At 45.4% G+C, this 15927-nt stretch overlaps 2 protein-coding genes across 2 annotated transcripts in view; one reads left to right on the plus strand and one right to left on the minus strand.

The window, feature by feature from the left end:
* Nucleotides 1-1755, minus strand: part of LOC144484918 (EEF1A lysine methyltransferase 3-like) — a 31790-nt gene extending 30035 nt beyond the window's left edge. Inside the window, exons 1-2 of the mRNA XM_078203278.1 lie at nucleotides 1701-1755; nucleotides 510-560 (exon numbers count right to left, since the gene is read on the minus strand). Coding sequence (XP_078059404.1) covers nucleotides 510-560; nucleotides 1701-1755 — 106 coding nt within the window. The remainder of the gene's footprint in view (nucleotides 1-509; nucleotides 561-1700) is intronic.
* Nucleotides 1756-2013: 258 nt separating this feature from the next.
* LOC144484919 (uncharacterized) overlaps nucleotides 2014-15927 on the plus strand; it is a 71790-nt gene continuing 57876 nt past the window's right edge. Inside the window, exons 1-3 of the mRNA XM_078203279.1 lie at nucleotides 2014-2042; nucleotides 2206-2241; nucleotides 3698-3778. Coding sequence (XP_078059405.1) covers nucleotides 2014-2042; nucleotides 2206-2241; nucleotides 3698-3778 — 146 coding nt within the window. The remainder of the gene's footprint in view (nucleotides 2043-2205; nucleotides 2242-3697; nucleotides 3779-15927) is intronic.

The raw sequence follows: 15927 nt of genomic DNA on the forward strand, positions 1-15927 counted from the left end.
CTCCTTTTTATTGAACCCTCTACGAGGGGAAACATTTCATCCTATCAACCCAAACTATATCCTCCATCTGTGCTAATATGTTTCCTCAAGATCATATCAATAACTTCTTCAATCAACAATGCAACTCCACCATCTCTTCCTCTGGCGTTCCTTCCTAAACACCAACTACACCTCAATGCTTATTTCCCATTCTTGGTCACCTGGAGCATTGAGTCTGCAATATGAAATATATCATCTATCCGCATAGCGAATTCTTCCATGATATTTGGGTTGCTCCGCGCGTTCAGGTACAACACCTTAAGGTAAGCATTTTAACTTTTCTTGTCCCGTTCCTACATTTTTTACTGTGCCCTTATCTGTCTCTGGCTCTTGATTTATCTGCCTCTCACTGTTATTATTCTTGCTGTATTTTCCACTTGTTCTTGCTGACCCAACCTCTGAATAGTCACATAGGTTCCCATCCCCCTGCCAAATTGATTTAAAGCCTGGCCAATGACTCTATCAAGTACCTTCCAAGGTCAGCAGTCGCAGTCCTGCCCCGATGTAATCGATGTCTTTATCTAAAATGATCAGAGGGTAAAAATGAATTGAAAATGAACTTGTGTGTAATTTATAAGGAGCTCATTATGAGAAAGTATGGCATGGAGGGATTATGATTTCATCATAACTTCTTGTGGGTCAGAAAATAATGTCTGACATTCGGGGCACCCGAACTACGGAGTCATCTGAAGATGTCCTCACCTGGGCCCAGAGGTGCTCAGATGAGCATTCCAGGCTAATATCCCGGGATGTTCAATTTTGATGTTTTCCCTCTCAAGTCTCTGGTGGATTTGCGCTCTGCTGGGATAGATATTGAGTAATTTCATTCCAAAACGTGTAGGCGGCAGACAAGAATAGTAACAAAATATTGAAATTAACTACTTGCAATATTACTGTTCAGAGCTAAGGCTTAACAAACAGAAATATCGCATGTAACAAAATAGGGACCATCTCCAGGGCATTCCAATCATTACTCTACTGTTAGTTGGTAAAATAATTTATGAAGGAAACTGCACATATTCAAGACTGTCTAAATGAGGTAATATGATAGAAACCTGATACCGAGATAAATCGAGCCAAGATGCAAATACATTCCGTTTATGGAGATAGAATTGTAGCAAAATAGAATGAAAAATCTAATGGTTAAAAGCAAAGGCTTATTTTAACACGTATTTCAACATATTTCCTCCCTTCTGATGTTTGAACCCAATAAAGGAACAATGCTCTTTGCACATTGCTCTCTCTGGACGTTTATAGCCAAATAATAAAGACATTATATAGTGAGTAATAAAATAAGGAAAACATCAAATCTAACAACTGCATACTGTTTCTCTGTGGGGCTGAAAGTGCCGGGGGAGGTATCACTGTCAACAGGCACGCAAAATGACTGATTTTGTTTAATTTGATCAGTGAGTTATCAGAATAAGTTAATATAAATGAAAATATGAGTGATTCAGATCCAGCACTAAATTAGGGAGAAATGTGATGAGGAATTGTACTGAGCAGGCTGAAGTTCATGTTTATGACTCTGCTGTGTGGCAACCATTATCAAATTTTAACGTAGCGACATTGTGAAATATTTGACTTTCTGGTGCAGTCCTTATTCCTTGCCATTTGAAGTCCTCTGTGAAATTGGATAAGAAGTTTCTGAATCCTGTCACCAATTGAAACAGATTCACTGTAGTTAATGCTGAAAATGTCCGTTATTTTGAACATCGCTTAAATTTAGTGATTGAAAGCAAGTATGTTTCAAAACGAGAGTTTAGTTTTTCCTATCATCTGCCGTCTGAACCCAATAAATGTACATTGTTCTTTGAACCTTGTTCTCTCTAGAGTTGCCTCATTAAATAATAGATAAGTTATACAGTGGATAATAACATCTAACAACTGCTGACTATTTATCTGTGGGTCTTAAAGATTCTGTGGAAAATACTCTCTGTTATTCAGGCACACAGAACGAATGACTTCGTTTAAATGGATTCCGGATTTATTGAAATGATTCAGTAAGATTATACTGTTTAATTCAGACCCAGCTGGCATTAAGAGAAAGGTGTGGTGAGGAGTTGCACTTATCAGGCTGAAGGTCGTATTTATGACTGTGTGTAACTGATCTTTACCCAGGGTGTGTTTGATAAACGGTTGAATCCAATATACTAATTTGTTCAGACTTGCTGGAACCAGGAGCGGGAACGGCTGCTCAAGGTAAGAGCCCAGAATATTGTGACCACCTTTACATTGTTTTAATGTAGGGAATCTGAACAATCTCGAGTTTTGGTGCAGTAGTTCCATAGATTCATAGGTTAGAAAGTTCAAGGAGGTCAGTATCTCTGTGTTAGCTCTCCGTAAGAACAATCCAGCCAGTCCCTCTATCCCCTATTTGTCCATGTACCCCCTCATCCTTTCCTTCAATACTTCTTCGTTTCTGTTTAAACAAGGTGAAATGGGATATAAACGCTTCCCAATCATTCTAGCAATGATAACAGTTTATCTGTAGTTAATATTAAACTGTTCAGTGTTTGTAACATCTCGCGAAACCTTCTGTCGACCCCTCTTTTACAAGTGCTGACAGTAATCATGCAACTGAGTTCCTTTATCCATGGATGATTTTCCTATTTTTTTCTTTATTCTCTGTGAACTTCACAGCTTCACTCAAGTGCGTGTCTTTTATTCGAGGTCATATTCCCGCTTCAAGCCGAAACAAAGTTTCATAAATTTTCATCGTAACCTCCTAGGTCTGAGCATGTCAAGTCTGGCATGCAGTGTGGGGCCTCACATCCTAACTGTGAGGTATCCAAAGATGTCCCTACAACAGGCCAGAGGTCCTTTAGTCAGGGTTGCACGACATTGCCCGAGAAGTTCAATTCTGAGGGCTCCCAGCAACTCTCCTGCGATAATACTGCCACTGCCTCTGGTGGATCTGTTCTCTCATGTGTCAGACATTGAGTGATTCCATTCCAAAATTTGCAACCAGCAGACAAAGCCAATTATCAAATATTGAGGCTGATTAGGTGCTATATTTCTGATCACATCTTGGGCTGTAAACAAAAAAAAGCGCAGATAACCAACTAGAGACCATTCTAAGACATTCTCCGCATTAATCTACTGTTGCTGGGAGAATAATCTATGATGGAAAATGCACAGGTTCAGGGCAGTGGAATATGACAGAAGCCTGGGTACAGAGATTAATGCATCAACAATATCAATAAATAGCATTTACACGGATAGAATTGCAGCAAAATGGAGTGAAAATCTAGCGATTGAAAGTAAATATATTTCAGCGGTCGAGCTCAGTGTTTCCTATCCCCTGGTGTCTGAACCCCATAAAGCAACCATGTTTGAACTTTGAACTCTTTGAAAGTTTATAGTCCAATAATAAAGACATTACACAGTAGGTAATAAAAAGAGAAAAAAACATCACAGCCAATAAATGTAGACTGTGTGTCTAAAAGAGCAGGAGGAAATGTAATCACTATCAACAGGGAACAAAATGAACACCCTTGTCAAAATTGATCAGTGAATAATCAGAATAATTCAATTAAAATGATGCGCCATTTAATTCGGATCCAGCTCTAAATAAAATTACAATGTGTTGCTGGTTTGTGCTGATCAGGCTGAAGGTCTTGTTTATGACTGTAATATGTAATTAATCTTTACCCAGGGTGTGTTCGATAATCTGCTGTAAGCAGTACACTAATTTATCAGGACTCTCTGGAACCAGATTCAAGAACCGCAGCATAAGGTAAGAACCCAGAATATACTAACAACTATTACAGAGATTTAAGAAACATGAGCATTTGTGGCATTTTACAGAGTGGTCCAGTAGATTTATTGAATGGTTAACAGCACTGAAGAACGTCAGCGAGCCTGTGCCGGACAGTGCAAGATCAATCCATCTGGCCCAAATATCCCGCCTTCCTTGTCACCCTGCTTCCTGCAAATCGATTTGTTTTCTTTGGAAGATATCGGCGAAATCGAGCCAAAGATTTTTAATTCTTCCAGCAATAGTTACAGTTTCTCTGTACTTCGTCTAAACCGCTCAGAACTTTAAACATCTATTGAAAACGTTTCTCAATGCTGTTCTCCATGTTGCTATACTTACCAATGTAACTGAAGATCGCCATTTCTGGTACCATTTTTATCAACATTTTCTTCGCCTCTCTGAACCGGTTATGTTCTTTCTTAAGTACGTGTCCAATGTTCAACTCTTTTTTCCGGCTTAAGGCTGAACCAGTGTTTTAGGTTATCTTCATTCAATTCCGGCTCATACTTTTCGGGCTCTGAGATATCCGAATTGGGCAGAACCCAAAAAAAAAGATGCTGGGGACACCACGGCCACGGCGCAGAGTTCCCCCGGTAAAACCTGTGTGACAATTGCCCGAGAAGTTCAATCTTTTATTGAGCCATCGCCCTGTGATGGAACCACCAGACTTTGTGATGTAAATTACGAACTTCCGATTGTTCAGACTGCCTTAAGTAGTCATCACTTAGACAAATTTAGAAGAATGTAATCCACTTCACACTTAGATGTAACTATATTACTGAGGCATCTATCGATAACATGGTGATCGATAGATCGATAGATCCACAGACCACCCATCAATATCGAATAACCCAATAGAAACAACGGACTGCCTTCTTGAAACCCCCACCCTCCGATCTGACTACTCATTGGCAATACATGGCATCCTAACTTACCACCATGACGCTCTATGTTATTCCACACCTAACTTCCGAACATTTTGACTGTCCCTTCGATCCCCTCTGGCCAAACTCCCCTCGATCCCCTCTGGCCAAACCCACATAACATCAGTTGCCCTCCCCCTGTCCCGACTTCAACACCACCAACATTCCACGGGATCCCACGGAAAACCACCTGATCTACAGAGCACCTCTGACTGTGTCTTCCGTGCGGCCCCACCAGACCACGCCTGCCTACCCAGACGCTACCACGTGAGCTATTATGAGCCCCTCGAGTAAACCCCACCTCCCTTCCTCAGGACTACACAGTTATTACCCCCTAGTCAACTCGTCGCTGACTAAATGCCAGTGAGCACCATTCACCACCGACCACTATACCCACTGATCATCCAGACCATCTGAACATCCCATTGCAGCCCGCCTCCCCACTGACCACCCTCCAAACACTTGACCGTCCTGCTGACTGACCCGGCTGACAATCTGACCGATCTCCACCAAGTAACGAAGCCATTTAAAATATGACCCCCCAGAGCAACTTTTTTCACCATCTGACAACACCACACTGAACACCTCCTATCCAAGCCTTCCACTGACTATCCCCCTGAACACCCGTCCCCCTCGCAACTTCCTTGACCACCCAAAGGCCTAAAATTCCCCATGGGTCCCACGCTACACTCCAACCCCATTCCCACCACGTGACCTGTGCACTAACCTCTCGGAGATCCATGGGACAAAACGATTTCCCTCAGCCACAAGATTAGCTCCTCCATCCAGAATAGGGCAACATAACTGCCCCCTCCCCCCACCAGCTGATGAATACAACACCTCCTCGCTTGCAGCTCAGTGCACCCACCTACAACCACACAACATACCACAGAATTCCAGCCCATCTTCCTCAGCCGGGCCAACATCTCACTCACTATTCTGATAATGATTTTCCAATCATCACTAGATATGCAGGAGCTAACTGGGGGCTGCAGAAACGCAAACTTAGAATCATGGAAACCCTACAGCGCAGAAAGAGGCCATTCGGCCCATCGTGTCTGCACCGACCACAATCCCACCCAGTCCCTAACAGCATATTCCTACATATTTACCCGCTAATCCCTCTAACCTACGCATCTCAGGACATTAAGGGGCAATGTTTAGCATGGCCAATCAACCAAACCCACACATCCTTGGACTGTGGGAGGAAACCGGAGCACCCGGAGGAAACCCACGCAGACACGAGGAGAATTTCCAAACTCCGCACAGACAGTGACCCGAGCTGGGAATCGAACCCAGGTCCCTGGGGCTGTGAAGCAGCAGTGCTAACCACTGTGCTACCGTGCCGCCCCATTCCTTTTTTATACAATTGAATTAGTTCAATTGTTTAAAAAGGGTGTCGCGGGAAATGCGAACAATTATAGGCCAGTTAGCCTTAAATTGGTGGTGGTCAAATTATTAGAAGTGATCCTGAGTGAGCGGATTAATTGAGATGTAGAAAGGCACGGACTTGTCAGGGATGGTCAACGTGCATTTGTCAAAGGAAGATCTTGCCTCACGAATTTCATTGAATTCTTTGAGGACATGACAAGACGGGATGATGAAGGTAGTGCTCTGTTTATTGTGTACACGGAACTTAGCCAGGCGTTTGACAAGGTCCCATATGGCAGATCGGTGAAAAGTGTTAAAACACATGGTGTACAGCGTAATGTGCCAAACTGGATAAAAAGTTCAACAATGCTCGCTTTTGCGACCCCTTACTGTTTGTGTTACATGTTAATGATGTGGACATGAAAGTGGCGGCACGATTTGGAAATTTGCAGATGGCAAAAAGATTGGCCGAGCAGTGAATAGTGTAGAGGGTAGCTATAATTTCCAAATTATATAGATGGGTTGGTGGAGTAGGCGGTAAAGTGGCAGATGGATTTTAACACGAAGAAGTGTGAAGTCATGCAATTAGGGAGGCAAAGCAGTTTTGGAGATTACCCAATATATGGGAATATGTGTACAAGTACGCTGAGCCTAAATGCAGCAGTTCAAGTCGACAAGGTTGTAAAGAAGGCATAGGGAATGTTCTCCTTTATTGTCAGAGGTATAGAATGTAAAAGTCAAGATGTAATGTTGGAATTGGACAAAATACTGCTGAGGCCACAACTGAAATATAGCGTGCAGTTCTTGTCACCATATTACAGTAAGAACGGAATTGCTCTGGAATGAATGTAGAGGAGGTTTACAGGAATGTTGCCAGGGCGAGAAAACTGTTGCTATGAGGAGAGATTAAACCGATTGTGGTTACTTTCCTTGGAACAAAGGTGTACAAAATGATGAGGGGAAGAGATAGATTATATAGCGATAGGGCGGCACGGTAGCACAGTGGTTAGCACTGCTGCTTCACAGCTCTAGGGACCTGGGTTCGAATCCCGGCTCGGGTCACTGTCTGTGTGGAGTCTGCACATTCTCCCCGTGTCTACGTGGGTTTCGTCCGGGTGCTCCGGTTTCCTCCCACAGTCCAAGGATGTGCGGGCTAGGTTGATTGGCCATTCTAAATTGCCCCTTAGTGTCCCGGGGTGCATAGGTTAGAGGGATAAGTGGGTAAATATATGGGGATAGGGCCTGGGTGGGATTGTGGTTGGTGCACACTCGATGGGCCGAATGGCCTCTTTCTGCACTGTAGGATTCTACGATTATGGAGGATAAAATTGATTCTCTTTGTGGAGAATCCTGGAACCATGGGACATAGATTCATGATAAGTGTCCGAGTGTTTAGAGGGGACATGTGGATAATCTGTTTGATTCAGGGTCGTGGATGTCTGGAATTCGCTATCCGAGTTGGCTACGCGGATCTGCGTCTTAATTGCAGGATTGGAAAGGATGCCTGCGTGTCCTCAGACTTGCATGGTCAATATGGGTTGCATCTTTTCTATGGCTCTACCCTGATCTACCCACCTATCTTCTGAGAATTCCCTCCAGCTACATCCCTTACTGACTTTCACTGTACAACATCCACCAGTGATCTCTGAAAACCTGGCTTCCACTATCTTCCCCCACTGACCACCCCATGGCTTACCACCTGACCACGAGATCCTTACTAACCACCGCCACTGCCTCCATTGTTATCTCACCCTCCAATTGACCACTATCCCTGGGAATTGCGCACTGATCTCCCCCAATGACGAAACACAAAGTCAACCGCCCAAGTACTCCATGGAAGCTTTTGACTATAATAACAGACATAATGGTGCATTTTTGTTAGAGCACATATATTTTGGGGTATCTAATATGTTCAGCCACTTCAGAAAATATGTATTACATGCAGCGAATTAAGTTTCCTGAAGACTGGCTTCTGTGATGTGAGAAACCTCAGGGTGATGCCGGTATAGGTTTGGGTCATGTGACTCAACATCTTGTTGCTTCACAATGTTGACACCTCACTTTGACGTAGACCTGGTGCTACTCCTCGCATGCTCTCCTAAACACTTTGTTATTCCGGGATTGATCCCCTGGCTCAGTGACAAGATGAAAGTGGGGCCGTGAAGGGCTTTGAGGTTACAGTTCGTTCGTTGACAAAATTATGTTTGTGATGATGGACAACAATACGTCAGAGATGCCCAATCTTGAGAGTATTGATCTGTTCAAAACATATCCCACTTAGTACACTGATAGTGCCTCAAATGACGATACAGGCTATTGTAAACTTATAGGCGATTTCCGATTTCCACAAGGACTGAGTGTTCGTCACTACTGCAAATAATATCATGGAGAGATAGATCGGAAACTGGTAGATTGGTGAGAAAGTTTTTAAGTAGCCATTTCCCTTTTGTTGATTATCTTGCCACAAGCTTCATTCCCAGTTTAAAACTATGCCCGTTAAACCCGAAAAGCAAGGTCAGACTTGTTGCAGCCGATTCACTCTTGAACTTCAATGGCATAGAGCATATAAACTGTTTTGTCTTTGAATAGATTTCAGCTGATTAAGAACTGATCAAGTTATCATGTAACCATGTCGGGGATAAACTATTTCATGTGATAGCGAATGAAGGCCATGCTGATTTCATGTTAAATTAGAGCTAGATTATACCGGACGAAGTTTCTTTGGAAAAAGAGTTGCAGAAATCTGTAGTTAGCTGCCAAAACAGCTCTGTGCAAGCTGATACAATTAGACTTTCAAGGCTGATGTCGATATTTTTGCATTCACGATTTTCTTTAGCAATGCCTCGAAAATGGAGGTGAGACATGGAACAACCATGATAACATTGATTTCCAGGGTCTGAATGTTCAGTTCCCTCTCTGACATTCCATCAATATGATGATTTCCTGGCCTCCAAGATGCCACATCGCCCAATAATGATACAAAAGAAATGAGACGTCGAATGGATTGAAAAGAAACAAAGTAATGAATGACAAAAACAACAAAAAATGCAATTTAGAATGAAGCACCATTGTTATAACCGGTCGAATAAGGAAATAGCGCAGCTTGTTTTTTTTTACAACGGTGATGTATAATCAAACAGAAAAACAGCGGGGAGCATTTAATTGCTTCACTATTGCCGGTTCCTTTTGTCGAGTTTACATCGGTGGTGATAATATTAGTTGGGCGGTATATGAAATGTAATAGAGAGACTTAGGTAATGAGATATATGATTACTTGTAATAATTTGGATGTTTCCCTTTTGGTTGGTGGGAAATCGGACTTGCTTCAGTTTGGTAACTGACAATTTCCAAGAGATTCTTTAGCTGATTATATGTTGGATTTCAATACCCATCTGTGCAAATAGCGTAGAATACTGATCTAACTGAGTGGTACTGCATGTGCGAGGGCCGACTCCTGTTCTATCCCACTCTGTGTATACAATGAATGGAATGTATCAGTCTTAAGAAGGAAAGGAAGGGTAGGATTCGAGAACCGTGGATAACCAGGGAAATTGAGGGACTGGTCAAAAAGAAAAGAGAAGCGTACGATAGGTCCAGGCAGCTAAAAACGGAGGGAGCTCTGGAGGAATACAAAGAAAGTAGGAAAGAACTCAAACGAGGAATTAGAAGGGCAAAAAGGGGACACGAAATGTCCTTGGCAGACAGGATTAAGGAGAATCCCAAGGCATTTTATTCATATGTTAGGAACAAAAGCGTTGACAGGGAAAAAAATCGGACCTCTCAGGGAGAAAAGTGGGGAATTATGCTTAGAGCCCAAAGAAGTAGGGGAGATCCTAAATGAATACTTTGCGTCGGTATTCACAAAGGAGAGGGATGTGTTGACTGGGAGTGTCTCAGAGGGGAATGTTGAACCGTTAGAGAAAATCTCCATTACAAGGGAGGGAGTGTTAGGTGTTTTAGAACATAGAACATAGAAAGCCACAGCACAAACAGGCCCTTCGGCCCACAAGTTGCGCCGATCACATCCCCACCTCTAGGCCTATCTATAGCCCTCAATCCCGTTAAATCCCATGTACTCATCCAGAAGTCTCTTAAAAGACCCCAACGAGTTTGCCTCCACCACCACCGACGTCAGCCGATTCCACTCACCCACCACGCTCTGAGTGAAAAACTTACCCCTGACATCTCCTCTGTACCTACCCCCCAGCACCTTAAACCTGTGTCCTCTCGTAGCAACCATTTCAGCCCTTGGAAATAGCCTCTGAGAGTCTACCCTATCCAGACCTCTCAACATCTTGTAAACCTCTATCAGGTCACCTCTCATCCTTCGTCTCTCCAGGGAGAAGAGACCAAGCTCCCTCAACCTATCCTCATAAGGCATGCCCCCCAATCCAGGCAACATCCTTGTAAATCTCCTCTGCACCCTTTCAATGGCTTCAACATCTTTCCTGTAATGAGGTGACCAGAACTGCGTGCAGTACTCCAAGTGGGGTCTAACCAGGGTCCTATAAAGCTGCAGCATTATCTCCCGACTCCTAAACTCAATCCCTCGATTAATGAAGGCCAGTACGCCGTACGCCTTCTTGACCGCATCCTCCACCTGCGAGGCCGATTTAAGAGTCCTATGGACCCGGACCCCAAGGTCCTTCTGATCCTCTACACTGCTAAGAATGGTACCCTTCATATTATACTGCTGCTTCATCCCATTGGATCTGCCAAAATGGATCACCACACACTTATCCGGGTTGAAGTCCATCTGCCACTTCTCCGCCCAGTCTTGCATTCTATCTATGTCTCGCTGCAACTTCTGACATCCCTCCAAACTATCCACAACACCACCTACCTTGGTGTCGTCAGCAAACTTACCAACCCATCCCTCCACTTCCTCATCCAGGTCATTTATGAAAATGACAAACAGCAAGGGTCCCAGAACAGATCCCTGGGGCACTCCACTGGTCACTGACCTCCATGCAGAGAAAGACCCCTCCACAGCCACTCTCTGCCTTCTGCAGGCAAGCCAGTTCTGGATCCACAAGGCAACAGCCCCTTGGATCCCATGCCCTCTCACTTTCTCAAGAAGTCTTGCATGGGGGACCTTATCGAACGCCTTGCTGAAGTCCATATAGACCATATCCACCGCCCTTCCTTCGTCAATGTGTTTGGTCACATTTTCAAAGAACTCAACCAGGCTCGTAAGGCACGACCTGCCCTTGACAAAGCCGTGCTGACTACTTTTGATCATACTAAACTTCTCTAGATGATCATAAATCCTGTCTCTCAGGATCCTCTCCTTCAACTTACCAACCACTGAGGTTAGACTCACCGGTCGGTAATTTCCCGGGCTGTCCCTGTTCCCTTTCTTGAATATAGGGACCACATCTGCAATCCTCCAATCCTCCGGAACCTCTCCCGTCTCCATCGACGATGCAAAGATCATCGCCAAAGGCTCCGCAATCTCCTCCCTCGCCTCCCACAGTAACCTGGGGTACATCCCATCCGGTCCCGGCGACTTACCAACCTTGATGCCATTCAATAGTTCCAACACATCCTCTTTCTTTATGTCCACATGCTCGATCCTTTCTGTCCACCGCAAACCAGCAGGACAACCACCCAGATCCCTTTCCACCGTGAATACCGAGGTAAAGTATTCATTAAGCAGCTCCGCCATTTCTAACGGTTCCGCACAAACTTTTCCCCCTTCACCTTTTAAGGGTCCTATGCCTTCACATCTCATCCTTTTACTCTTGACATATTTGTAGAAAGCCTTGGGATTCTCCTTAATCTTACCCGCCAAGGCCTTCTCATGACCCCTTCTCGCTCTCCTAATTTCCTTCTTAAGCTCCTTCCTACATCCCGTATACTCCTCTAAATCCTTAACACCTCCTAGCTCTCTGAACCTTCTGTACGCCTCTCTTTTCTTATTCACCAGGTTCATCACAACCTTCGTGCACCACGGTTCCCGTACCCTACCAACACCCCCCTGTCTCATCGGAACGTTGTCATGCAGAGCTCCAGACAAACATTCCTTGAAAATCCTCCACTTTCCTTCGGTACTTTTCCCCAAGAATGCCTCCTTCCAATTTACCCGTCTAATTTCCTCCCTGATGACACTGTATTTCCCTTTACTCCAGAGAAACACTTTCCGAGCCTGCCTGATCCTATCTCTTTCCAATGCTATCGTGAAGGAGATAGAATTACGATCGCTATCCCCAAGATGCTCACCCACCGAGAGATCCTCCACCTGTCCAGGTTCATTAGCCAGCACCAGATCAAGTACAGCCTCTCCTCTAGTAGGCTTATCCACATACTGTGTCAGGAAACTCTCCTGGACACACCTAACAAACTCCTCTCCATCCAAACCCCTAGCCCTAGGGATATTCCAATCTATGTTTGGGAAATTAAAATCTCCCATCACGACAACTCTGTTATTCCTACATCTCTCCAGGATCTGTTTCCCCATCTGCTCCTCAACATCTCTGTTACTATTGGGCGGCCTATAGAAAACACCCAGCAACGTTACCGACCCCTTCCTGTTCCTAACCTCCACCCACAGAGACTCCGTAGTCAATCCCTCCACGGCGTCCACCTTCTCTACAGCCGTGACACTATCCCTGATCAACAGTGCCACTCCCCCCCTCTCTTGCCTCCCTCCCTGTCCTTCCTGAAACATCTAAAACCCGGCACCTGAAGCACCCAGTCCTGTCCCTGAGACATCCAAGTCTCCGTAATGGCCACCACATCACAATTCGAAGCAGCAATCCACGCTCTAAGCTCATCCACTTTATTCACTACACTCCTGGCATTAAAATAGACACATCTCAGACCTTCAGCCTGAGCACTTCCCTTCTCCATCACTCGTCTAACCTCCCTCTTACCCTGTTTACATTCCTTCTCTATTTGCGAGCTAACCTCCTCGCTCTCAGTCCCCTCATTTCGATTCCCTCCCCCCAACCTTTCTAGTTTAAAGTCTCTCCAGTAGCCTTAGCCAACCTTCCCGCCAGGATATTGGTCCCCCTGGGATTCAAGTGCCACCCGTCTTTTTTAAACAGGTCACACCTGCCCCTAAAGAGGTCCCAATGATCCAAGTACCCAAATCCTTGTCCCTTGCTCCAGTCCCTCAGCCACGCATTCATTCTCCACCGATTCCTGTTCTCACTCTCCCGCGGCACAGGCAGCAATCCCGAGATTACTACCTTTGCATTCCTCTTTCTCAGCTGTCAACCTAACTCCCTATATTCTCTTTTCATGACCCCTTCCCTCTTCCTACCTATGTCAGCAGTACCTATATGCATCACGACCTTCGGCTCCTCTCCCTCCCCTTTCAGGATTTCTGGGACTCGACCAGAGACATCCCGGACCCCTGCACCAGGGAGGCAAACCACCATCCGAGAGTTCCGTCTGTGTCCGCAAAAACGCCTATCTGACCCCCTCACCGTAGAGTCCCCAATTAGCACTACCCTCCTTTCCTTACCCTTTTGCACTACTGGGCCAGGCTCAGCTCCAGAGACACTGCCACCGCTGCTTCCCCCAGGTGGGCTGTCCACCCCAGTAGTACTCAGACAGGAGTACTTATTATTAAGGGGCACATCCACCGGGGTGCTCACCATCAACTGAGTTTTCTCCTTCCTCACTGTTACCCAGTTACCCTCCTCCCGTGGTCCCGGTGTGACCACCTGCCGATAGCTCCTGTCAATGACCTCCTCACTATCCCTAACCCGGCGAAGGTCCTCGAGCTGCAATTCCAGTTCCCTAACATGGTCCCTTAGGAACCGCAGCTCAACACACCCAGCACAGATATGGTCGTCCGGGAGGCTAGGAGCCTCCAGGACCTCCCACATCCTACATTGGGAACAACATACTGGCCTCACACTCATAATTGCCCCTTTAAACACACAGGGAAAAAAAAGTGAATGAAAATTTTAAACTTACCTTTCCTCCTCCTGTTTTCTCCAAAGCCCTGCTCTCACTGGGTCTTTTTTTTTAGGTTAGAGGAGGAGGGAGGGTGGGATACTCTACAAGTGTAGAGTATCGGGATTCCTCTCTGTTCCAATTTATTGGGGAAAAAAAAATCTCTCTCTCCCAGACCTCCCTGCGCGACCACTTCCGGGTTTAGATATTTTTAAAGAAAAAACCCGCGAAAAAGTAAGTTAAAAAATAACAGCGCTTACCCGCAGCACTCCTCTCGCGAATCTCTCCCTCTCTGCTGCACTTCCAAGACGCAATGAGAATATAAAGACTGACAAATCCCCAGGGCCTGATGGAATCTATCCAAGGCTGCTCAGGGAGACAAGAGATGAAATCGCTGGGCCTCGGACATAAATCATTGTCGCGTCGCTGGACACAGGTGAGGTCCCAGAGGATTGGAGGATAGCTAATGCGGTCCCGTTATTTAAGAAGGGAAGGAAGGATAACCCAGGTAATTATAGGCCGGTGAGCTTGACGTCCGTGGTAGGGAAGTTGTTGGAGAGGATTCTTAGAGATAGGATGTATGTGCATTTAGAAAGGAATGAACTCATTAACGATAGTCAGCATGGCTTTGTGAGAGGGAGGTCATGCCTCACTAACCTGGTGGAGTTTTCTGAAGAAGTGATTAGAATGGTTGACGAGGGAAGGGCCGTGGATGTCGTCTATATGGACTTTAGTAAAGCGTTTGACAAAGTCCCTCATGGTAGGTTGGTGCAAAAGGTTGGATCTCATGGGATAAAGGGGGAGGTGGCTAGATGGGTGGAGAACTGGCTTGGTCAAAGAAGACAGAGGGTGGTAGTGGAAGGGTCTTTTTCCGGCTGGAGGCCTGTGACTAGTGGTGTTCCGCAGGGCTCTGTATTGGGACCTCTGCAGTTTGTGATTTATATAAACGATCTGGAAGAAGGTGTAACTGGGGTGATCAGCAAGTTTGCGGACGACACGAAATTGGCTGGACTTGCAGATAGTGAGGAACATTGTCAGAGGCTACAGAAGGATATAGATAGGCTGGCAATATGGACAAAGAAATGGCAGATGGAGTTCAATCCAGATAAATGCGAAGTGATGCATTTTGGTAGAAATAATGTAGGGGGAAGCTATAGGATAAATGGCAGAACCATAAAGGGTGTAGATACGCAGAGGGACCTGGGTGTGCAAGTCCACAGATCCTTGAAGGTGACGTCACAGGTGGGGAAGGTGGTGAAGAAGGCATATGGCATGCTTGCCTTTATAGGATGGGGCATAGAGTATAAAAGTTGGGGTCTGATGTTGCAGATGTATAGAACGTTGGTTCGGCCACATTTGGAATACTGCATCCAGTTCTGGTCGCCACACTACCAGAAGGGCGTGGAGGCTTTAGAGAGAGTGCAGAGGAGGTTTACCAGGATGTTGCCTGGTATGGAGCAGCTTAGTTATGAGGAGAGATTGGGTAAACTGGGGTTGTTCTCACTGGAAAGACAGACGATGAGGGGAGACCTAATAGAGGTGTATAAAATGATGAAAGGCATAGATAGGGTGAACGGTGGGAAGCTTTTTCCCAGGTCGGTGGTGACGTTCACGAGGGGTCATAGGTTCAAGGTGAGGGGGGGGATGGGGCGGGGTGGATTTAACACGGATATCAGAAGGACGTATTTTACACAGAGGGTGGTAGGGGCCTGGAATGCGCTGCCAGGCAAGGTGGTGGAGGCGGACACACTGGGAACGTTTAAGACTTATCTAGATAGCCAGTGTCAGTGAGATCAGACAGTGTGTAAACCGGGGAGGATGGATTCAGTGAGATCAGACAGTGTGTATCCCGGGGAGGATGGATTCAGTGAGATCAGACAGTGTGTAACCCGGGGAGGATGGAGTCAGTGAGATCAGACAGTGTGT

This window comes from Mustelus asterias, unplaced genomic scaffold (genome assembly GCF_964213995.1).
Source record: "Mustelus asterias unplaced genomic scaffold, sMusAst1.hap1.1 HAP1_SCAFFOLD_134, whole genome shotgun sequence".
In the NCBI taxonomy this organism is placed as follows: domain Eukaryota; kingdom Metazoa; phylum Chordata; class Chondrichthyes; order Carcharhiniformes; family Triakidae; genus Mustelus; species Mustelus asterias.